This window comes from Moschus berezovskii, chromosome 4, assembly GCF_049115385.1.
Source record: "Moschus berezovskii isolate FMDL1 chromosome 4, NW_MosBer_1.0, whole genome shotgun sequence".
In the NCBI taxonomy this organism is placed as follows: domain Eukaryota; kingdom Metazoa; phylum Chordata; class Mammalia; order Artiodactyla; family Moschidae; genus Moschus; species Moschus berezovskii.
Window position 1 is genome coordinate 122,362,147 of NC_142463.1, and position 15,790 is coordinate 122,377,936.

General features: G+C 45.5%; 1 protein-coding gene across 1 annotated transcript in view; it reads right to left on the minus strand.

Annotated features, from left to right (window-relative positions):
• Window positions 1-1,122: 1,122 nt before the first annotated feature.
• FAM78B (family with sequence similarity 78 member B) overlaps window positions 1,123-15,790 on the minus strand; it is a 101,883-nt gene continuing 87,215 nt past the window's right edge. Inside the window, exon 2 of the mRNA XM_055401910.2 lies at window positions 1,123-2,120. Within this exon, the coding sequence (XP_055257885.1) occupies window positions 1,598-2,120 (523 nt within the window). The 3' untranslated portion in view covers window positions 1,123-1,597. The remainder of the gene's footprint in view (window positions 2,121-15,790) is intronic.

Here is a 15,790-nt window from a genome sequence, read left to right on the forward strand (position 1 = left end):
TTTTTAATAAAAGTAATAAACAAATCTTCCTGCTTTTTCTTCTCCATCTTCAAACTCAGATAAAAGATAGATCAGTGGAGCCAACCATGGGATTATAATAATTGCATGAACATTAACTCTCTCATCTCTGAAATTAGGCTGGCAATATCCACTCATAAAATCCACAGTGGTACTGTGGGAGTTTTAGAATTATTTTGCATGGAAGGTTTTGAACAAGGATCCATCTATGTATCAATCAAAATTAGCACTATCAAGAATGAAAGGAAAAGCTCTTTTGTAACGATTTAAAAGTTCTTTTTGTGGTGATCCTCATGGCAAAGATTGGATACCTTTAAAAACTTGTATTGTCCTGACTAGAGGAAACATGGCCTCTCATCCTTATTGGTTTGTTCTCACCAATACAGACTTGTTTGCTGTGAGTAGTTCAGATTTTCATTAAGAGTCTGAAGTTAAGCATTACGAAGCACTTTCTCAAAAGTGCTCAAGCAGTTAAAGTTGAGCTTCTGTGAAACTGAGCTAAAATAAACATATACAGATACACAGCATATGTACTGTGTATGCATAAAGGCTGTAAGCACACATGCAGATACAGCTAGCAAGTCTGTGAGCAATCACGCTGGCATGTGTGTTTGCATGTGTGAATGTGTAACAGTAAAATACTATTCTTACTTGTTGAAATGTTCTCGAAATTCTACATGGGTTCATGCCTTATAAATAATTATCTTTTTGTAAATTTAGGGCTGGTAATGGGAAGAAAAGAAGCAGCTGTAAACAAAATCACAATTTGGGTTTCAGTAAAAACATGGTGAAGGCCTCAAATATCACGGCTATTGCAGAATTCAGAAACTATCTCTCCAAATACTGTGATTGAGGATACTTTGAATAAACAGTTTTTGGAAAGACGTGAGTAGATGGAAACGCTGAGTCATCATCAACTAGAACCACCGTCAGCACCCTGGACAGTTCCTAGGAGTCTCTCCCTCGGAACGGAATCAACATATCTTGTTTTCTTAGCCTTTCTTTCATTTCAGTGAGTGTGTTGATGATCTGATGATTAACTAATACATGCACAGGTATTACTTTGCAGTAACAAAGTTATCCCCTCTTCTTTCCATTGCCCATTCACTTTCATTCCGCCCCATTCCCCAGCACCCTCCAGTTAGACAATGGGACATATGTCTTACAAACACCTGGTGTGGATGTTTTCACTCTCACTTCTAATTGGTTGGGAAGCAGCATTTCCCACAGGCACTGTTTAATTTTGTTTCCATCCCCTGCCTCTCACAGGAAAGAAATGGTCAATAGTTCAGATAAAAGAATCATCCTCGTCAGCTCCAAAATATGGCTACTTGCATGGTAATCACAGCAAGTCTTTCAGAGCAGTGATTTTCTTTATTCCTAAAAGGAAGGGATTTTTCCTAAGGATTATGGTTTTACCACCCAAGGAGCAGCTCTACTCTTCACAAGTGGCTGCAAAGGCTGGCAAACCACGAGGTCTGCTTTGGCTCAGAAACTCAGTTTGGCTCCTGCCACCCCTGGCAATCTCACTGCGTGTCTCAATGGCATATGCTCCACACACAGTCAGGCCAGTCTGCTTCTACTTAGGAGGGATCACAACTAGAGGTGGCCCCCGCTTGGGCCTCCACATGAGGACCTGGGCATCGTTGGCATTGGGCTTCACTAGTGCGTTGGGGGGTATGGGTTCCATCCGGCTCAGGATCCGGGGCTGCTCCTGCTGAGTCCTGCCCACCAGCCGGGCCCGTTGCCCCAAGAGTTGAAGAGGGTCCACCTCAATGTCCACCCTCATCCTCCACTTGATGGTCTGCAGAACGATCTTCTCTTTTGTGGTAGTGTTCATGGCCACCAGCCAGGTAGTGAAACTTTGGTCCCGCTTGATCCGTGTGAGCAGCGGCACATTGCTGTCACTCACCGGCACTGCCCATGTCACACTGGGGTAGAAATTGTCATTCATGCTGACGGAGAACCTGGAGATCTTGTTGGTGGGGCCAACCAGGGTCACAGTTTCTGTGGTGTTCCCGTACCAAGGGTAGCTCACCCCATCTGAGTCACTGATGGCTTTTACTCTCCCTTCCCTCAAGTCAGGTAGTTCCCAGCTTGACCTGGCAAGGCAGAAGAGATGCACAAGAAAAGAAGAGGCTGAATGAATTTTTTTAAAAGCTGGAGAGGTGCCCACCATTCACTAACAGTCAACTTGGGCAAAATGGGAAGTTTAGAGGGGGAATTCAGGTAAAAAATTTCTTTGCTGTGCTGCTTCAGGATTAAGTGAGAACAAATCAAAACAGAACAAAAATAAAATACAACACCAATACAAATTAAATTAAGCCATAAGTAGTTCAACAGAGAGCAAAAACCTCAAAGAAGCATTTGTGAGATCCAAAAAGGCATCAACTAGCTGCAATAGTATGATTGTAATGAACTATCTAGAGGTATTCAACTGAATAAAAATACTTTCTCAGGATGTTTGAGCTTACGTAAGGTTTGTTTATTAAGAAAAGATGGTGGTTGAAATTTGACATACTTGTAAGGAAGTTTCAGGTGGAAAGGAGGGCAAAGAGAGTTAAGGTTAAAAGTTATACTGATTTCATATGAAACCACAGTAGTAGAATTTCTACTCAACAAAGAAAAATGTTTAAATTCTAGTCACTGGCCAATCCAGTATTTAGAAAACCTGCACACAGAAGAAACCTGTAACAGGCGATAAGGGTCACCTTCGGGAAACCACCTCAGTGTGCAAGGTGTGCCACAGACTGGCACACATAGTCTACTCTGCTGTTCTCCCACCACCTTTAAGTCCAGCCTGTAAGTTTAATTGCTTAGTTTAGCAAACACGCCATCCTGGGCGCTTTGTTACTGCTCCTGGCTGCTTCTAACTTTGAACAGAAGGAAGGAGGAAGATATGTCCATATTCTTAGCCCATGGTTCTTCCCCAAAGCTATGGAATATTCATCATCATCATCATCATCATCATAGCTGACACTTATTGAGTGCTTACTCTATTCCAACCACTATGCTGAGTTTTTTATGTTATCTCAGTTAATGCTCAAAATATCCCACGAGATAAATATATTTTTATTTCCATTTATACTTGAGAGGATGGACACTTAAAAATATTAAGGCATATGTCAAGAGTTCTACAGGTTGTAAGGTGTGGAGCTGGGAGTTGTCTGACTCCGAAGTCTATGCTTTTGACCACTAAGCAACAATGCCTTCTGAAGTGTCCTTACACGATGCTGGAAGAAGCCAGAGTGGAGGGGATTCAGGCAGTCCAATGATCTAGCAGCTCCCAGAGCAGCCATGGGAAGCTGGACTGGACCTTACTAGGGGCAGATATTTAGTCAGCAGAGTCTGGCTTTGCAACCTCCTCCTTTCCTGGGACCAAGAAAAACTCTCAGTAATATTGTGTAAGAATTTAACAATTAAGGAAAGAAAGGAGACTGCGCCACTCATCAGCGAAGAGGTAGTCTTGTTCGATATAAAGTTCTTGCTCTTATGAAGTGACAGAAGACCCTGCAGGACTTTATGCCAATGGCCTGAAAGGGAGCTGTGTTGCCAGGTTAATACTGAACTGTCTCTGAATCCTTCATACAAGGACACTGACTGCTGCCTCCTGCTGCCGCCGCCCCCACCCTGACCCCCGCCCCAGCACTCCCTATGCTAGTCAGACCCAGCCTGAAGGGAAGGGAAGGCTGGGTTGCCTGGAGAGGAGGTGAGCCCACAGCTTCAGGAACTTTTTATCTTGCCTCCATGCCCTTAATAACTGCTGGTGATAACTGCAGTGTATAATGGTTAGCAGAAACTAAGTAAGAGGAATTGGCTTGATGTAGAAAGTTGGAGATTTTGTTACCATTTTGTTACCTGTGCTAGTTGTTGCTGGACCAAGGAGTAGCTGCCAGATAATTCTATAGCTGCTCCTTACTGTACAAAAGGGAATAAGTTTTGTTTGAGTGGAATATAATCATACAAGGGTCAGGTCCAGTGAGAACCAAACTGCTTGCTGGGCTGATGAGACCACCATGCTGGCGGGAGCTTTGTGTCCCAAGTCAAAGGATCGCTACGGTTATTCAGTCACAAGGCACTCATTTCTGTACTGCTCCATCCCGCTCTTCACTTTGGTTACAGTGACCAGGCTCTGCTGGCCTCTGGTTTCCTCTGTGGGACCGGAGGACAAGTATTCTCAATAGTGTAAAACTGTCCTAAACACTGGGCCGGCTGTGGCATGTTGTTTAGGGAATTTGGCTTGTTATAATGCTGCCCTTTTCTGGGCTGAATATCTTGCCATTCAATTATATATATTTTTCTATAGAGTATTTACAGTTCATACTTTGCCTCTATTTTTCTACACAGAATTATGTGAGCAGACACTTGGGTCCAAAGCTTAGTTTGGGCCAGATTTTCTGAAAACAGAGATAATAAAATAAAGTTGCACTCTTGTGCCTGTCTTGAAAGAGAAGGAAGATACTCTTGTCTTGGAAGATTCTCTGGAACAGAGAAATGAAACAGGCTTCTTAATCAGAGTGGACACGAACTTGAGCAAATTCCGGGAGACAGTGAAAGACAAGGAAGTCCGGAGTGCTGCAGTCCATGGGGTCACAAAGAGTCAGACATGACTTAGCAACTGAACAACCATCACATCAAAACAAGGGCATCTGGAAAATGTAGCCAGTGAATGTGGTGACCTTGGGAGGCTACACACTTGTTCGTTCCACCCATTGCTGTGACTTTGCCCACTGCTCTGTTGGAACTCCCTCAGGTCTGAGGCATGGTCTCTTTCACAGCCCCAGGTTCCACAGGACTATGGTTAAGGACAATGGTTCCACAGGACAATGGTTAAGGAACAGTTTGATTTTGGAAGCAGCCAAAACTCATTATGACTTAAGCCTAGTGATTGGGAGTAGGTTTCTTTTTGAAAAGTATCATATCATTTTTATTTCTTTTATGAAAAATAGATATTTATGTGCATTCCGAGGTAGTGGATTTTTACAAAAAGAGTTATGCCTATAAAATGCATAACTGGTTAATGCAGCTTTTGTAATAGTTTTCAAAGAGATCCCTGATAAGTTCCAAGAATAGCACCACTGGAATCATTCTCTATTACAACTACTTTGAATGAGATGCCAGAATCACTTCTAATTCCACATTACCCAAACTAAATCCACCACATCCATCATAAACTTGGGCTTCCCTGATAGCTCAGTTGGTAAAATATCTGCCTGCAATGCAGGAGACCCCTGTTCAATTCTTGGGTTGGGAAGATCTGCTGGAGAAGGGCTAGGCTACCCACTCCAGTATTCCAACCTGGAGAATTCCAAGGACAGTACAGTCGATGGGGGTCACAAAGAGTTGGACATGACTGAGTGACCTTCACCATAAACTTGGTCCTTTCAGCCTGTCTCCACTGCAGGCATTGGTCCACTGCTCATCCCATCTTTCAGGTCACAAGTGCGATCATTGTTGGCTCTTCCTCTGCCCTGTCCTAGACTGCCACATCTACTGTGTTACTGCATATTGTGAATTTTTCCACATAAGTGATGCTTGACTTTATCTCCCTTTCTCCATCAAACTTTCACTGTCCTCGTTTAATCCAAGCCCTCAGCATCTCTTATCTGGTCTACTACCTGGAAGATGAATTTAAGAGGGATCAGACCAGGTCTCTCTGCATTTAACTCTGATCCCTCTTAAATTCATCTTCCAGGCTACACTGATGTTCAAATATGCAGATATGATTATGTCTTTTCTCTGCCTAAAACCCTTCATAGTCTCCTTTACATGGACATCACTGGCATCACCTACAGGAAAAACTCAAGTTCCTTAATAGAACGTTTGTGGCCCTCTGTGGTCTGGCCTTCCTGTCCCCATAAACCATGCCGTTTCTCACCTTTGCCCCTTTGCTCATGCTGTGCCCTCTGCCAGCACTGCTCTTTCCTCTCCTAAAGTCTTACTGTGTGTAACTACCTAATATTTGAGAATCATTGCATGTACCACCTCCTCCAGGAAGCTTTCTTCTGCACTTCCATGGATATCTCCAGGTCTTTATAGGTCCCAGATTTTAATTATCTGGAAGGCTTGCCTCTTTGCCCCCATCATTCCTGGCAATCTTTCCTGATTTCCTGAATCTCAGTGCAATCTTTTCTGATTGCCATATTTGAAATCAAAACTTCCTGCCCCAGCCCTCCCATCCCCCATCTTTGCTTCATTTTTCTCTACAGCACTGTCTAATATAGTATATTAGACATAGGCAGAGTACATATATTTAACTTATACACAGGGTGCATCACACAAAATGCCAGTCTAGATGATCAGAAGCTGGAATTAAATAACCAGGAGAAGTATCAATAACCTCACATATGTAGATGACACTGCCCTAATGGCAGAAAGTGAAGAGGAACTAAAGAGACTCTTGATGAAGGTAAAAGAAGAGAGTGAAAAGGCTGGTTTAAAACTCAACATTAAAAAAAAAAACTAAGATCGTGGTATCCAGTTCCATTGCTTCATGGCAAGTAGATGAGGAAAAGATGGTGACAGACTTTATTTTTTGGGGGCTCAAAAATCACTATGGATGGCGACTACAACCATGAAATCAAAAGATGCTTGCACCTTGGAAGAAAAGTTATGACAAACCTAGACAGTGTATTAGAAAGCAGAGACATCACTTTTGTGACAAAGTTCCATGTAGTCAAAGCTATGTTTTTTCCAGTAGTCATGTATGGATGTGAGAGTTAGAACATAAAGAAGGCTGAGTGCTGAGGAACTGATGCTCTCAAAGGGTAGTGCTGGAGAAGACTCTTAAGAGTCCCTTGGACTGCAAGGATATCAAACCAGTTAGCACTAAAGGAAATCAACCCTGTGTATTCACTGGAAGGATTGATGCTGAAGGTGAAGCTCCAATACTTGGGCTACCTGAAGTGAAGAACTGACTCATTGGAAAAGACCCTGATGCTGGGAAGGATTGAAAGCAGGAGAGGAAGGGGGAAAGAGGATAAGATGGTTGGATGGTGCCATTGAATCAATGGACATGAGTTTGAGCAAGCTCCGGGAGGTAGGGAAGGACAGGGAAGCCTGGCATGGTGCAGTCCATGGGATTTCAAAGAGCCGGACATGACTTAGCGACTGAACAACAACAACGTATTATATAACTTACTTATCCCTGGAGAAGGGCACAGCAACCCACTCCAGTATTCTTTCCTGGAGAATCCCATGGACAGAGGAGCCTGGTGGGCTACAGTCCATGGGATTGCAAAGAGTCAGACATGACTGAAGTGGCTAAGCACAGCACAAGGAAGAGAGATGGGACAGGGTTAGAGAGGAAAGGAAACAAACAACAACAGAACCCTTGCATGTGCAAGCACTTGGCAGTGACTTTAAGAGGCAGGGGCTATTATGCGGTGTTCATACATGAGGAAAGGAGGAGGAAATGGCAACCCACTTCAGTAGTCTTGCCTGGAAAATCCCACGGACAGAGGAGCCCAGTGGGTTACAGTCCACGCAGTCACAAAAGTGCTGGGCATGACTCAGCGACTGAGCATGAATAAGGAAAAGAGAACTATGCAAAGTCATATAGATGGGAAGGGGTGGTGCCAGGATTTAAAGCCAAATCTTCTTGACCTCAAATTCTGCCTTTTCTACTGCATCACACTTGTGGGAACGGCTCCTTTGAGTTTTATATCTCACCTTTCCTTCCTTGAAGTCTTTGGTGTGGTGGATGGAGGAAGCACCGAGACTGCCCTCAGGACTCTTGGATGTCAGTCCCAAGGCGGCAGCTGGCCGACCTTAGCAGGTCAGCCTCAGGCTGCTCATGTGTAAAATGGGAAGAAAAACAAGCCCACCTCCTTAATCTCAGGGCTATTCCAAGGATCAGATGAAGTGACATGATATGTGAACACCTGCTTTTTAAACTGTAACACACTAGGTCAATATTAATTCTTATCATCTCATTCCCCTCCTTCTCCAACAACCCTTCTCTCACTGTGATAAACAGTGTTTTTGCTTTAGATAATCAGCCATTGACCCGAAGCTCACAGCTAATGGACTCGCCAATGGAGCTAATAATGAAAACATCGATTACTGCAACCTTCATGCTTTCTGAATCCTGTTTCTAGAATAAAGAGGCAAATCTCAAACAAGCTGATGGGAAGCATTTCATTCAAATAAGCAGTCCCTGGGTTTAAGTACAGGCCTCCACCCAGACCCAGCCAGTTTTCCCAGTGTCCATGAGGGCCAGAGCAACCTCTCTGAAGGAGCCTCGCTTTGCTCTCATGGAAGCCCTGTGGTCACCAAGTGGATGCGGGCAGGGGCAGCAGCACTCTCGAAGGCACGGAGTGGGCAGGTGTGCATGGCACTGTTGATACTAACAGCCTCTGATGGAGACTGGAATGGTAATCAGAGAACCGCACACGAGAGGATGGATGGTTTCAAGCCTGTATAGCTGCCAGGGAAGGCTCTGAGCGTCTGATGTTTTTACCCACCAAGCCTAGGTAAGAAGAGCCCCTGCCTGACCCTACATTTTAAAGAGACCCACTCTAGTACCTCCTTGCCGTGCCCTTACACGGTGGGCAGGGAGTCTGTGGGGCCAAGAGGGCATGCCCACATATAACCGGGGCCCCTCCTTCAGAACCCCCCTCTGGGTATCTGAGATTCAGCTCAGATGCCCCCAAACTTGCCTTCAGGGTCTATATAGGCTTTTTCCCTGGTCTATTTTCCTAAGGGTAGTCCACTCCACTTGTGTGTGTACCCCTGGATCTAAGGTGTTTGTACTCATGGAGTTTGGACATATATATGTTAAATGTCCATATGCCTCTGTATGATGATCCATATCTTGATGTGATGCAGAGCAAGGGAAAGGAAGAGCCATGGAACTAGGTCCTGAGGGTTGGGTACACCTATGTGGCTATATCTGGTACAGAACTTTGCAAACCTAAGAATTCTAAACCTGAACCTGGCTCTCCAGGTTGCTATAAAGATACATCTTTTAAGGTCAGAGGATAGAACTTAGCATTTTGTTAGTATGACTTTTACATTTAGCATTGTTAGTTTGACTTAAAATTAATATTAAAAAATATGGTATGTGGGTCTTCATGCTTCTCATGGACCATGAAAATATTAAGGGTGGGTAAGAGGTGGGACTCACTGGAAAAGATTGTGATGCTGGGAAAGATTGAAGGTAGGAGGAGAAGGGGTTGACAGAGAACGAGATGGTTGGATGGCATCATCGAATCAATGGACATGAGTTTGAGCAAACTCCAGGAGATGGACTGGTGTGCTGCAGTCCATGGGGTCGCAAAGAGTCGGACAAGACCGAGTGACTGAATAACAATGACGAGAGGTGGGGGAATCTCTAGCCACAACTCTGGAACCATCGGTCAGTCAGTCAGTCAGTTCAGCCGCTCAGTCGTGTTCAACTCTCTGCGACCCCATGAATCACAGCAGGCTAGACCTCCCTGTCCATCACCAACTCCCGGAGTTCACTCAAACTCATGTCCATCGAGTCGGTGATGCCATCCAGCCACATCATTCTCTGTTGTCCCCTTCTCCTCCTGCCCCCAATCCCTCCCAGCATCAGAGTCTTTTCCAGTGAGTCAACTCGTCGCATGAGTATTGGAGTTTCAGCTTTAGCATCAGTCCTTCCAATGAAAACCCAGGCCTGATCTCCTTTAGAATGGACTGGTTGGATCTCCTTGCAGTCCAAAGGACTATCAAGAGTCTTCTCCAGCACTACAGTTCAAAAGCATCAATTCTTCAGTGATCAGCCTTCTTCACAGTCCAACTGTCACATCCATACATGACCACGGGAAAAACCATAGCCTTGACTAGACAGACCTTTGTTGGCAAAGTAATGTCTCTGCTTTTTAATATGCTATCTAGGTTGGTCATAACTTTCCTTCCAAGTTGTAAGCGTCTTTTAATTTCATGGCTGCAATCAGCATCCACAGTGATTTTGGAGCCCCCCAAAATTAAGTCTGACACTGTTCCCACTGTTTCCCCATCTATTTCCCATGAAGTGATGGAACCAGATGCCATGATCTTAGTTTTCTGACTGTTGAGCTTCAAGCCAACCTTTTCACTCTCCTCTTTCATGTTCATCAAGAGGCTTTTGAGTTCCTCTTCACTTTCTGCCATAAGGGTGGTGTCATCTGCATATCTGAGGTTATTGATATTTGTCCCGGGAATCTTGATTCCAGCTTGTGCTTCTTCCAGCCCAGCGTTCCTCATGATGTACTCTGCATATAAGTTAAATAAGCAGGGTGACAATATACAACCTTGACGTACTCCTTTTCCTATTTGAAACCAGTCTGTTGTTCCATGTCCAGTTCTGACTGTTGCTTCCTGACCTGCATACAGGTTTCTCAAGAGGCAGGTCAGGTGATCTGGTATTCCCATCTCTTTCAGAATGTTCCACAGTTTATTGTGATCCACACAGTCAAAGGCTTTGGCATAGTCAATGAAGCAGAAATAGATGTTTTTCTGGAACTCTCTTGCTTTCTCCATAATCCAGTGGATGTTGGCAATTTGATCTCTGGTTCCTCTGGAACCATGGACAGCTCCAATTCTGAATTTTCTCTGGGTATGTGAGTTTTATTCACATCCACTTAGTCTTAACTCTTGGAAATAGCATTGCACCTACCTCTTACATCGATTGCATGAGGTGGACATCATTCCACTTTCCGTTATAATAATAAGAAACCTGCTCAAGGTCATACAGCTAGTGCTGGGCAGAATTGATTTGTGAACACAAGATCTTATTCTAAATTCCATACACTGACTCTCTATTATTAAATGAGTACTACAAAGGCTCTGAAATATAATAACAGTCATGGATGATAATGGCTGGCACACACTGCTATCAGCATACCCCTTGTTAAAATATATTAAACAATTTTGGAACAATTACTAAACTGACACCCTTCTCCCTAAGAGCACCCTCCCAGGCTACCCAGGTTCTTCCTTGCGCTCTGGTTCTGTCCAACAACTAAAGGGTTAACCTAGGCATGGCAGAGGACAAGTTCTGCCACTGAGTCTCAGTCCTGGTCATGTCACAGGCCCTGTTCTGAGAGTCTGTGGTCTAACCACCATGACAAGCCTGCTCTTAAAGAAGTCTGACAGCTGTGTAAACTTTACTGCATTTAGATGGTAGAAAAGAGGCCCCTACCTTGTTTCTTTATGTCATGGTTTGAACCTATGGAGTTACAGTCAGGAATGTGGAAAGTTTAAAGAGCACACCAGGTTTTCTGAAAATGCAGCTTTTCTTCTCCTGATTGTGTTAAAAGCCCTGTGTCCATGCCCCAGGAAACCTCCTGCTTTGCATCACTTCTGGCAGATGCAGCACCCAGCATCTTTCCTCCCCACAACCCCCTGCAGAAGAGGCTCTGGAAGCAGCAGTCCAAGGCAGGTGGGGAGGTTGAGAGGGAGAGGATGGAGATACGGCCCTTTGGAAAGAGTTGGTGGGGACAGTGTTCATGGCTGGGAGAGGGCTAGGGTGGGGGTGGGGTGAAGCCAACACCCTGTGTTACCCAGGGAAGTTATGAAGTTCATGGCCCCTCGGCTCACTCAGGCACCAGTCCCAGCCTGGGTGCTGGCACATGTACTGATTCTCAGATGGTCTGCACCATGATTACAGAGTAAGTTTTAAAATTAGGTTTTTCCTTATTCTGCTCTGTTTATGTCAGACTCTTGAGAAGCCTGTAAATACCACCCTCCCACCTCCCCCTCTGCCCCCTTCCTTCCTGACCACATCCTTTTCTTGCTGGCACACAGAGATGGAATTTTTTCCCCCACAGAAGAAAGGATAATTTCCAGTGTTTTTAGAGTCATCAGTGTTGGGCAAGACTCCATGTTTAAGTGAAAGGCTTCTTTGGTCAGACACCTTAATGTTCTGTTTAGACTGGGTTTCTCTACCACTGGAGACACCTTCTTAGTATGCACTTACCCTTCACCACTTGGAGGTCAGTTACCATCTTGAAGCCCCTGTCTCAGAGGCCTCTGCTGGGCTGTCTTATTTGATAGCCCTGAGGTCTTGGATCAGTGGCCAGTTTTCTGGGTCATGTCTGAGGATGGTTTGTCTCTGACTCCAGTTCTGAGTTTCTTGGAGCAAAGTCCTTCCCCTGCAGAGCGAGAGTGAGCTGCAGGCCGGGGTAGGTTTACCCCATGGAGCATCCCCACGCACGCCTGTGGGGTGGGAATGAGGAACTTGTCCCTTACAGAGCTGACCAGGCCCTGGCACATGAGGGCCTGTATCCACCCTCAAAGAGCTCACAGCCAGCCTGAAGTGACAGACCACACCTCCTGATGAGCTGGAGACCAGAATTCACCTTTTCTCTTTATGTGCGTGGCTCCCATCCTGTGCCTCATCATTTCTCCTCTCACTGGGATGCTGCAATGACTTCCTTGCTGGGCCCCAGATCTAAGCTTGCTTTACCCCCACAAGCCACAAACGTGGTTTTTAAGAAATGTAAGTCCGGTCATGCCTCACTTCTCTGGAAACTCCTACGTTGGGTTCTCTTGCACTTAACATCCACGATGCGTTATTTGCCCCTGTCAGTTCTCCAGCCTCATCTCCACTGCCTCCCCCGGCTCCTTACACTCCACAACACTGGCCTTCTTCACCCTGGAACAAGACACCTTCCCACCTCTGGGCCTTGGGACTTGCTGTTCTCTTTGCCCAGAGGTCTCTTTTCCCAGTTCTTTCAATGCTTGACTCGTTTTCATCCTCAATTTGCAGTTACAATTCACCTCCTGAGAGGGGCTCCCAACAGCGTGTGAACTTCCGTGTGCTGCATCTGACTGTCCCCATGACTGTCTCCCCACCAAACCTGAGCGTCTTAAAGACGGGGATGCTGCATCTCCAGGGATGAGCCCAGAGCAGGAACTTCCTTCACGCTGCTGCAATGAGAGGGCCGAGTGTTTCCTGTAGAGCAGCAAAGCAGGCTAATAAGGTGAGTTCTAGAGGGCAGTAGAGGGGATGAGATGAGGAAGGTTCTTCAAGAGACCAGGGAGACAGGCCTGATACGATAGCCAAAGGAGTGCAAGTGTCCTGGGGCTTCTGGCTTGGTGCTGAGTGCCCTCCTTCTGACAGTGAGCACTGCCCATGGGCCCGGCCCCCCCAGGTGGTGGGAGAGGCCATAGGAGATGGGTGGTGGGGGGTGCACAATCCAGGCATGGCATCCCTTGAAGCAGACAGATAGTGGACAGAAGAAGAGGGAAAGTGGACATGTGGTTTTTTTCTTCTTATTTTGGAATTCTGCTACTACAGGTAGAATCTTAGTTAAAATTTAAAAAATACATTGTTGGGTGGAGACAATCAAAATGTTAAAAGTATGATAAGATTATGGGTATTCCCTTTTATTTTTAATTTCTATGTCTTCTCATATAAAAGGGAGCTTCCCTGGTAGCTCAGTTGGTAAAGAATCTGCCTGCAGTGCAGGAGACCTAGGTTTGATCCCTGGGTCAGCAAGATCCCCTAAAGAAGGAAATGGCAACCACTCTAGTATCCTTACCTGGAAAACCCCATGGACAGAGGAGTCTGGCAGGCTGCAGTCCACGGGTTGCAAAGAGTTGGGCATGACTGAGTGACTAACTCTGGGTCACTGGGCTTATATAAAAAATAATGTATACCTGACTCACTGGGAAAGACTCTGATGCTGGGAAAGGTTGGGGGCGGGAGGAGAAGGGGACGACAGAGAATGAGATGGCTGGATGGCATCACCGACTCTGTGGACATGAGTTTGAGTGAACTCCGGGAGTTGGGGATGGACAGGGAGGCCTGGCGTGCTGTGATTCATGGGGTCGCGGAGAGTTGGACACGACTGAGCGACTGAACTGAACTGAACCGAACTGATTCTGTAATCAAAAGTGATGAGATGCTTCGTAGGATTGCATATCACAAGCATGAAGCATTTGGGGAGAAAAACGAGGAAGAGGCGTGGCAACGTAATGTAAGACGGATTGTGCTCGGCAGGCGGGTGGCGACTGGAGGTGACATGGGGAGGCAGCGGGTGTAGCTGGCATTGACCTATGTGTAGCTCTGGACAGTGCCTCCCAAAGCGCCACACAGCTCTGTGCACACAGCTCGGCTTCTCGGGTTTTCAGTTTCCAACAAGGATGGCAATAATAATATTCCCTATCTTATAGGATGCTTTCAGAAATAAATGAGAAGGCTTTACAAAGCAATCTCTTTAGTGCCTGGCACAGGGTAGGTGCTTCAAGAATGGGAATTGTTACTATAGACACAGCTCATTTCAGGAGAATGTTGACCCAAGCTGGGACCCAAGCATCCTCAAAGGGTAAGAGCTATTTCCTCCTTTTATGCAGGTGATGTGGGTACCTGAGCATATCCCCTCCATCCCAGCTATGGTTTTTCCAGTAGTCATGTATGGATGTGAGAGTTGGACCATAAAGAAAGCTGTGAAAGTCGCTCAGTCGTGTCCAACTCTTTGCAACCCCTCTTGGAATTCTCCAGGCCAGAATACTGGAGTGGGTAGCCTTTCCCTTCTCCAGGGGCTCTTCCCAACCCAGGGATCGAACGCAGGTCTCCTGCACTGCAGGTGGATGCTTTGCCAACTGAGCCACAAGGGAAGCCCAAGAATACTGGAGTGGGTAGCCTATCTCTTCTCCAGTGGATCTTCCCAACACAGGAATCAAACTAGTGTCTCCTGCATTGCAGGTGGATTCTTTCCCAACTGAGCTACCAGGGAAAGCTGAGTGCTGAAGAATTGACGCTTTTGAACTGTGGTGTTTAAAAAGACTTTTGAGAGTCCCTTTGACAGCAAGGAGATCAAACCAGTCATCCCTAAAGGAAATCAACCCTGAATATTCATTGGAAGGACTGATGCTGATGCTGAAGTTCCAATACTTTGGCCACCTGATGAGAAGAACTGACTCAATGGAAAAGACCCTGATTCTGGGAAAGATTGAAGGCAGGAGGAGAAGGGGACAACAGAGCATGAGAAGGGGACAACAGAGGATGAGATGGTTGGATGGCATCAATAACTCAATGCACATGAGTTTGAGAGAGCTCCAGGAGCTGGTGATGGACAGGGAAGCCTGATGTGCTGCAGTCCATGGGGTTGCAAGTGTTGGACATGACTGAGCAACTGAACTGAATTGAACTTTCTTCTCAACATTAAGTCAGACTTTGTGGTTAACACAGAGGACCAAGGACACCAACTTTCTCAAATTTTGACAATTTCATGGGAGAAGAGTTTTCCGTTTTAAAATACCTCTTTTGGAAGCTACTAGCCTGGTGAGATGGGAATACCAGACCACCTGACCTGCCTCTTGAGAAACCTATATGCAGGTCAGGAAGCAACAGTTTGAACTGGACATGGAACAACAGACTGGTTCCTAATAGGAAAAGGTGTACGTCAAGGTTGTATATTGTCACCCTGCTTATTTAACTTATATGCAGAGTACATCATGAGGAACGCTGGGCTGGAAGAAGCACAGACTGGAATCAAGATTGCCGGGAGAAATATCAATAACCTCAGATATGCAGATGACACCACCCTTATGGCAGAAAGTGAAGAGGAACTCAAAAGCCTCTTGATGAAAGTGAAAGAGGAGAGTGAAAAGGTTGGCTTGAAGCTCAACATTCAGAAAACAAAGATCATGGCATCTGGTTCCATCACTTCATGGGAAGTAGATGGGGAAACAGTGGAAACAGTGTCAGACTTTATTTTTTTGGGCTCCAAAATCACTGCAAATGCTGATTGCAGCCATGAAATTAAAAGACGATTGCTCCTTGGAAGGAAAGTTATGACCAACCTTGATAGTATATTAA